The 9,530-nt window shown below is 41.6% G+C and overlaps 1 protein-coding gene across 1 annotated transcript in view; it reads left to right on the plus strand.

Moving 5' to 3' along the window:
- PDSS1 (decaprenyl diphosphate synthase subunit 1) overlaps positions 1–9,530 on the plus strand; it is a 58,359-nt gene that overhangs the window by 1,394 nt on the left and 47,435 nt on the right. Inside the window, exons 2-4 of the mRNA XM_019634116.1 lie at positions 5,342–5,406; positions 5,921–6,041; positions 8,774–8,904. Coding sequence (XP_019489661.1) covers positions 5,342–5,406; positions 5,921–6,041; positions 8,774–8,904 — 317 coding nt within the window. The remainder of the gene's footprint in view (positions 1–5,341; positions 5,407–5,920; positions 6,042–8,773; positions 8,905–9,530) is intronic.

Genomic DNA, 9,530 nt, shown 5'->3' on the forward strand with positions numbered 1-9,530 from the left:
TCTCAGCACTAACCATGGCTCCTTGATGCTCTCCCCTGCTGCCTGGGGACCCAATAACATTTTTCTCCCATTTCGGCCCGTTTAGACCATGTAAGTTGACATTTTATTTCTACGGCTGTATAAGTCCTTTCTGCACTTTGTAGTAATTAATTCTCAAAGTGAACGTGCTGTAGGGTAGGCCCATACTGTTTATTTGAATTTTGGACTCTTCTGTTTCAGTCAGATTTGGTATACTTCATATTCCCATATACCAATATAAACACCTTTTACCAATATAAAATACGTATATAATTGTCTGCTTTGGTACAAAGCACCTACATATCACAGCTTACCCCAAATGGACATTTGGAGAGAGAATGGCAGCTGGGCTAGTAGATAAACTAAACAATAAAGAGAGAATATGGGGGGAAAAAGAGCTTCAGGGCTTTGCTGGGATCCATTTTAGTACTAGCCTAGCCAGACGTCAAACATTTCTAGTACCACAGATGAGGACATCATTTGGAGAGATGGATGCATCCATCATCTGAAGCCACTGGATACGTCTTGTCTTTGATGCTCCTTTTTTTTATTCCATGCCCCCCAAGCAACTTGCTCAGCCTTGGAAATGGTGCTTTCCTGAAGAGGGTATGCCTTAGTGACCACACTGAGGATGCCAGTGCCGTGTATTTCTGATTTGTGTGTCAGTGGTATTTTTCACTGTAAATGAATACATTAGCCTTGTGGTGTCTGCCTCAGGTTTGTGTGTTTTGGTTAATTCAGGTCTCTTAGGGCCAGATAGTCCTTGGGGACAAAGAGCAACAATCATAAAGCCACTTCCAGCTCTCTAACACAGCTCTGCTACTGCCTGTTGTATGTACATTCTCCCGACTTCCGTACTGGTAGTGTTAACCACTCTTGTAGTAGGACAAAAAACAAGCGCGCATTTGATTGGGCCAAATCACTTGTGAGTATGTCTCTGATTCTTATTCAGTGAATGGTGAGGAACAAAAGCAGAATTGGACAGTGGAGTGTTGCTACTGCTAGCATTGGCACACCAAGTGACACAGCTCTAGTTTCACAACTTCCTTTTAACACTTTAGAGCAGACCCTCTTTATCCACGGTTTTGCTTTCCAGTTTCAGTTACCCATGGTCAACCATGGTCCGAATATATTAAATGGAAAATTACAGAAATAAATAATTCGTAAGTTTTAAATTGCGTGTTGTTCTGAGTAGTGTGATGAAATCTCACGCAATCCTGCTTTGTCCCACCTGGGATGTGAGTCATCCCTTTGTCCAGTGTATCCTTGCTGTATATGCTACCTACCTGCACGTTAGTCACTGAGTAACCCTCTCGTTTGTCAGACTGTATGTTATTGCAGTGATTGTGTTCAAGTCACCCTCATATTACTTAATAATGGCCCTAACACACGAGTAGTGATGCCGGCAATTCAGATATGCCAAAGAGAAGCTGTAAAGTACTTCCTTTACATGAAAAGATATGTATGTATAGGAAAAATATAATATTCAGTAACACCTTGGTTTGTGAGCGTAATTCTTTCCAGAAACAAACTATTCGTATTGCAAGACATCGCTCGTTTACCATGTTAAATGTATTAGAAATGTTTGCTCGTCTTGCAGAACACTCGCACACCAAGTTATTCACAATCCAAGGTTTTACTGTATATAGGGTTTGTTACTATCTGAGATTTCGGCATCCACTGTGTGTCTTGGAACGTATTCCCCCCCAGGATAAGGAGGAGCTACTGTAATGCTGTTCTGAGTACCTCTAACCTCAGGAAAACATTGCCCTAAGGTACTTTTGAAGCAGAAAATAACTTGATTGAATACATACTATATTAAATAGATACAGTGTACTAAGCTCTGAGCTAAGAACTTTATATATGGGTATGCTCTTTAAATTCATCTCAGCAGCTCTCCAGGAGTAGGTATTATCAGAAAGATGTCACAGGGTAACACAGCCAGGGATTTGAACCAAGCTCCCTCTTCCAAAGACCATGCTTTTAACAACTGTTATGCTGCCTGGTGGTTAAGAGCACTCTGTTATTAGCTGTGTAATTTCAACTCTTCACCCAAGGTTAGAGGTTAGGTCTCAAACTGAGTATTACAATAAAATATTGAATTCATATGATATATTACCTATGAAAACTGACAAAAGTAGGTTAAGTGTCATATAATGGTAAAGTCAAGAGATTATCACTGTTTTCTTGGGACATTGTAGTGGCCTGGGACTTCATAAATGTTCTTACTGGTTTCATGAATATGTAATGCTATTGTGGAAAAAATAGAACTCAGACCATCTTCCTTGGCCACTGCCTTCCTGGCAAAGTCAAACTTTATTGTCCTTTTAAAATGTCTAAAGGGCCGGCCGAGTGGCTCAGTTGGTTAAGAGCTCGCTCAAGAGTTTGAGCTCTGAGCAACAGCGGTTCGATTGCCGGCCCGATTGCTGAGCAGCCGCTAAGCTGCCAACAGGTGGCAGGATGGCTCAGCTCAAAAAAAATCAAATCAAATCAAATCAAATGTCTAAAGCTATATATATTCACTCAAGAAAAATCAGAAAATATAAACAAAAAAAGGAATAAAGCAAAAACTCCTACAATCCTATTTATTCCAAAATAACTATTTTTAATAGCCTGGTATATATGCTTTCAAACCCTATTCTGTGTGTGTGTGTGTGTGTGTGTGTGTGTGTGTGTATGTGAATTTCCAGTGGAATCACATAATGCACATAGTTCTGTAAGTGCTTTTTTTGTTTGATATTTCTCTTCTTCTTCTGGCTGGTCAAGTAAATAAAATGACATTAGACAGATTAATAGGAGAAAATGGCCAAATTTAATTATGTGTCCATATAGGTGTTCCATAAGAATATGGGGCTGCACAGACCTAATGAAAAAAGGGGGATAGTAGTTTGGGACTTGAAAGAGGAGGAAGGCAATTCATACAGAGATGGAAAAGCACGTTTGCTGGGCCATCTTTAACAATGAAACACAGAGAGCACTTTGATCAGAGGGGCCTTGCTAGGTTCCTCTGTCTATCACACCTAGTTTATATTAAACTCTAGTTATCTATGATGATAGCTCCCTCCCTAAAGCAGGTCCTCTGTCAGTTAGAGGAAGGGCAAAGGTTCTTTCTGAGTCTTTTCTTTCTTAAAAGCCACCAGTTTAAAATAACCCATATCCCAAAGAGGCATATTATGGGGTGGCAAACTCTGCTCCCCTTCAATATACAGTCATGCCACTTAACAACGGGGATGTGTCCTGAGAAATGCATCATTAGGCGTTTTTATCTTGCAAAATTCGTAGAGTGTACTTACACAAACCTAGATGGTATAGCCTGCTACTATAATTGTCTGTGCTATACTTTTACATGACTGGCAGCTCAGGATTATTTACACCAGCATCAGCACAAACATGTAACATATTGCAATACAACGTTATGATGGCCACAACATCACTAGGCAATATGAATTTTTGAGTTCCATTATAATCTTATGGGACCATCATCGTATATACAGTCTGTCATTAACCAAAATGTTATGCAGCACATGACTATGCTGTATTGTAAACATCTGTACAGATGGTCCCTGAATTGCAAAGTTTCAACTTAAGATTTTTCAACTTTACCATGGTTCAAAAGCCGTACGCGTTTACTAGAAACCAGCTAGGCTAAGCTATGATGTTTGGTAGGTTAGGTGTATGAAATGCCTTTATAATTTACAAAATTTCTACTTAATGATGGGTTTATCGGGTGTAACCCCATCATAAGTCTAGAGCCGCGGTTCTCAACCTTCCTAATGCCGCAGCCCCTTAATACAGTTCCTCATGTTGTGATGACCCCCAACCATAAAATTATTTTCGTTGCTACTCTATAATTGTAATTTTGCTACTGTTATGAATCGTAATGTAAGTATCTTTTTGTTTTTCGATGGTCTTAGGCCCCTGTGAAAGGGTCGTTCAACCCCCAAAGGGGTCGTGACCCACAGGTTGAGAACCGCTGGTCTAGAGCATCTGTATGTCCGTTTTTCAGACTTGACTTTTCTGAACTCCAAGTTCGCCAGCTATAGAAAAGCAAATAGCGTAAAAGCACATTGTAAGACTTCATTAGTAATAGAGTGGATTAGTTTTTTTTTCTCTTATGCTAAATTCATCCTTTTTGTCAAAATACTGTCTTCAAATACTCTATAAGAACCTTTACCACATTAGTAGTTTTTGAAATGCTTGTATCCCTGAATTCTTCAAGATTGGCCCTCTGTATCTTTGGGTCCCCAAGGCCTATCACAATTCCTGGCCCATAATAGTGCTCAGTAATTGTTGAGACTAATATTTGTCATTATCACCACTGAATCTTTTAGAAGTTTGTTGTTCTTGATCTCTGATTAAGTTAATATTATCAAAATGTGCTGCTGCTCTTTTTGGGTTTTTAACATTCCTTGTCAAGAAGTACCATTCCCAGGCTGGCCAAGTGGCTCAGTTGGTTAAGAGCACGAGCTCTGAGCAACAGGGTCTCCGGTTGGATTCCCACATGGGCCAGTGAGCTGCGCCCAAGCTGAGATGCCACTGAGCTGGCAACAGGTGGCAGGATGGCTCAGCTGGTGAGAGCACGTGCTCCTAACAACAAGGTTGCCACTTGACTCCTGCGTGGGATGGTGGGCTGCGCCCACCCACAACTAATATTGAAGCATGGCACCTTGAGCTGAGCGGCCACAAACTGGATGGTGACTGGACTTGGAGCTGAGCTAGCTGCGCCCTCCACAACTAAGATTGAAGGACCACAAGCTGGCTCTTCCCCTTCTCCAATTCCCCAATAAAATCTTAAAAAAAAAAAAAAAAAAGACGTACCATTTCTAAGTATGTTGAGGAACAATAACTTAAAATAGGTAGTGTTTGTATAAATGTAAATTCCCTCAACACTGAAATCTGGGTTGATGCTTTTGGAATCTTGACTTCTTTGTTTTAAACCAATGTAAGAATTTAAAAGAATATAAATAACACTAATCTTTACTATTCTCTGACCAATCTTAGCTAAATGGAAGGAAATTTTTAAAAATTACTTTTCAGATCTGGAAAGTAATGAATATGAAAACTAGCTTTTTTGGGGTAAAGGATTGATTATAGATGTTTTTAATTTTCTGCTTTATTTTTTTACTGTCTGTAATGACAAATACTGTTTTTGTAATAAGGAAAGGAAACTTTTTAATCATTTTTCTAAAGTTGCAATCTACCTATAAATGCACAACTAAAAGATAAAGATTACTATGAATTATGGGAGTTTTTATTTATCTAGTGTTATAAACAAGTTTTTCATGAATATTCTTACAAGTTTCTTAATACTTTTATTTTATAGATATCCTATTTTAATCTTGTGAAGAGTTTAACATCCGCCTTTCCAAATATGTATAGTCTATCACGGTAAGTCTATAATCTGTATTGCAGCTACTAAAATTATTAGCCATATTTCCAGTAAATTTCTATTCTAAATTGTGGTGGGCTAGTCCAAAAAATCGAATATGTTGTTTAAATAAGTGCTACAATTATCTGCTCTGTGCGATCTCTGTCTTTTCAAAAAATGGGAGTAAAATTTAAACTCATCTCAGAACACAGTGACCATGGTTTAGTCTTTCTTTTATTTTGTGGGTTCTCAAGATCCTAGTTATAAAAATAATCAATTGATGTTTATTTTTATAATAGTAAACTATTATTGTTTAGTAAGAACAGAATTCTGTATGCTTTTCTAAATTATAATGATCTTTATGGATGCATGTGTAATTTCCAGCAAGTACCTGGGCTTAAATTGTCCATCATCTGACTCGACTACATATATAAGTATATGCATATGTGTGTAAATTATTACTTAAAAATGAAATTATCTCACTTAATAAAATAGCACTCAAACTTACATTGTGTGCATTTGTGCTTGTGCCAGGCTCTATCACACAACATCGGCCGTGGACTGTTGTAGTAAAACACGGAGTGGTGAGAAGTACACTGATCCTTTTAAACTTGGCTGGCGAGACTTGAAAGGTCTGTATGAGGACATTAGAAAGGTAAGACAGTTGTAATGATGCTGTGAAGTAATGTTGAGCTGTTAGAATTATGATAACAGTACAGGGTTCAGATATGTACCGTGCTTTGGCAAACTTGATTTCATGAATGTCAAGTTTCAGAAGTGCTTGTATCTTGAGCAACTATGGGGCAACATGGAGGACTCAATACACGTTACCATCCAGAAGGAGGTTGTTGCAGAATTGGGAAGCTGAAAACATGGTACAGGCAGCTCCTCCCTGTGCAGTGAGTTATCTAACATTTCCTCTCCATTACCTGCTCCATGACTGTTGAAACACTGAAGCCTTCTGCGATTCCTGCTGCCATCTTACCTAATTCTGAATGTTAGTGTCAGACTGCCCCAAATAGGACCTTCTTCATTAGACACTTGTCTCCCCCCAAAGTTTTAGTGGTTCCCAACCTCACACGAATTTTCAAATGCCTCCCAGAAATGTTCATATGCCCCGCGTCAGCTTCCTCCCCCTGTGGAGGTTCTCCACTTTTTCTCCTCCAGCCCCCACCCAACTCTGCTATTTTCATAGCAATACTACTTCCTGTTTGATGGGCCACGCAGACACCCTGAAGGAGGAACTCCGCCAAAGCCTGCTCTGTCGCCATGTACAAGCTCACCTGCACCCGTCTCAGTGCTCGCCTCCTTTCCTGCCACCTCCGTGAAATAAATGTCTCTTCCTTTCCAGAATAGTCCCTTTATTCTAGTTAGGCTGCGTCCCCTTCTCCTCCTCCCAGTTCCTTAGGAACTGCTCCCACAGTGGCCTGTTCTCCTTTTCTGCAGACTCTCCTTCATCTCTTGCCTATCCCTTTTAAGTCAAGGACCGTCCTTTGACCCTGGGTCCCCCCTTCCCTTCCATCACAGCAATGCTGTATCTCTATCTCTAGTTCGCCCCTCCACATTCTCTCCACCATCACACTGTGCCTTTCTTTCCAGCCTCTTCTCTAAAACCGCCTTTGCCCAGGACCTCGATAGCTTCCTTCTAGGAAATCCAATGGACGCTTTTTGGTTTTTATCTTCCTTGACTGTTTTGAACATTGGGCGCTCTTGACCACGCCCACCCTGTGATGTTATGCCCCTGGCTTCTCCACTTTCCTGGTTGTCCTCATTCTCAGGCCATCCTTCCATCTGTTTCCTGGGCTCCTCTCTGTCCCCTTCCCCCTACCCCCTTTAATTTTGCCATTCCCTGGGGTTCTGTCAGCCCCTCCCCTCTCTGTGTCCTCAGTTTACCCATTCCATACTTAACAACTCCCAAATAATCTCTCTATTCCAGGTTGACTTGTCACTCCTAAACCCAAACATATGCCTGCTCACTGAGTGCCCATGGCTGCCTCAGACGTCACATAGCTGAATCTCTGCTTCCTCCTAATTGTCTTCTCTCCAGTTTTTCCCACCCATTGAAGGTAACACTCAGGAACCCCGGAGAGATCCTCCACGCATCCCTCTCTTTCCCCCTCCATATCTCCCTAGTCTGTCCCTTGCCTGCAGTCCTACAGCCCCAGGTCAGGCCACCCCCACTTTTGTTGCCATCGCCCTTGCTCCCTTCCTCCCGATTTCAGCCTGAGCCAGAGGGGCCTCCTCCGTGACCCCTGGGGAACTGTCACTGCACTAACCTCAGGGACAGCACCCGTCACACTATTGTGTTTTATTGCACCTAATGTTTTATGCTCCCCATTTAGACTCTGAGCTCCTTGTAGGCAAGGGGCTGTCTTTTGTATTTTTATAACCTGTGCGTTTATTACCATTCTTGGCACTGAGTCAGTAATTTAGTGAGTTCATGACTGGCCGGCTGTATGGTGTTCCCCTGAGCCTGGCTGGGGTCCTCGGGGTCCATTCTTAGCTCCCACTGCTTCTGGGGGGATCCACTCTGATTCACAGCAGTAAATCCTCGAGTGGCTGATAAAACAAACATACCTCCCTCACCTGGAGGGTTCTCACGAATCAAGGCCCTACGTAATCCTTAACCCCGGTCAAAGCTTATCTCCTTTGTGAAACGTTGGGTTTTTCTAACTCACACCTTCTCTCTCTGTCCCTTCTTTGAACTTTTAATATATTTAATGAACAGGACTGTTCAAGTTACCACTGAAGACACTGAATATTTCTTTTGAAAAACAATTTTGTCTCCTCAATTCATTTGTAAGCTCCCTCCTTGCAATCAAGCAAACCATGTCTTACACTTCCTCTGTGGACCTTTGACGTGTCTTTTGCTAAATAAAGACTGAGCCAGACTTACCGTGGTGCTTCTCCCCAGCGGCCATCTTATCGTCCTGCGCCTGACACTACCCAGGACACCTCCTGCTTCATGGCTCCGGACAAATGCTGGCTCCCACACTTCCCGTCTTTGTCCTCTCCCCTCCATCTTTCAAGCTGCTAATCAGCCCCTGCTCCTTTCTCTATCCAGCTGTCACTGGCCCAGGGTGCTTGGGCCACCTAGGACTTCCCCCACCTTCCTGCTGTCTCTTAGAGTCAGTGGGGGTAGGGGACAGTGCTTGCTCTAGCACTTATGCCACTTGGAGCCAAGCCATGCATTGCTTGTGGCCCCGTCACATGGCAGCCAGGTTTGTGGCCATATCATGTTGGACCCTTTTCCAACTGACTTTTTAACATTCAATTAACATTCAATTAAAATGAATACACTGAAATCACATCCAAGTTTTGTAAAAGAAACCCTGTTGACTTTCTATGCAATCATGATGCCATATTGACACAGAAACTTTATTTTAGGAACTACTCATATCTCCAACGGAACTTAAAGAAATGTCTCAGTACTACTTTGATGGAAAAGGAAAAGCCTTCCGACCAATTATTGTGGTGCTAATGGCCCGAGCGTGTAATATTCATCATAACAACTCCCGGTGAGTCATTTACTTTCCCTCCTCTGTTGGTTTATATTCGGCAGGTCTTCCTTCCCAACATTACCATTTAGTTTCCTGTTTAAGGAGTAGCACGAATCTAAGAATGCACTTTGTGATGAGTAGATTCTGACTTGGAGTCACTAAGGTCACTCTGGAGTTTGGTCTGGGCACCTTCCTTTTGCGCCTTTTTTATGTCCATGGAAGAACAACTTCAGCTATAAATAAGCATTTTAGAAAGGAGTTTCAAAGACAAATCTCGTTTTCTCATTCAAAAGTAAAGACAGCCAGGTTGTATGCGTACATATAATCATTACCCACACGGGCCAGTTAGTCCAAAGGTTGGTGATTATAAAGTGATAAGCTGTGCCATGATTCTGGGCACCACACCCCTTAAGTACCTGCCTTCCTGTGGCATGCCAAAGGGAAGGCTTCTTAAAAGAGGGCATTTTGCCTGTGGGTCCTCAACTTTTATGTTTTGAATATATTAACAATTTGAAAATATTAAAACTGCAACATTTACTATTGAAGGAAAGGGAAGCTGATGTACCCATTACCTCCTGCAGCTGTCTTCATCATTCTCTCTTCCCCTCTCTTGTACTCAGTCATACAATATGTAAATAATTGTG

This window comes from Hipposideros armiger, unplaced genomic scaffold, assembly GCF_001890085.2.
Source record: "Hipposideros armiger isolate ML-2016 unplaced genomic scaffold, ASM189008v1 scaffold_1506, whole genome shotgun sequence".
NCBI lineage: Eukaryota > Metazoa > Chordata > Mammalia > Chiroptera > Hipposideridae > Hipposideros > Hipposideros armiger.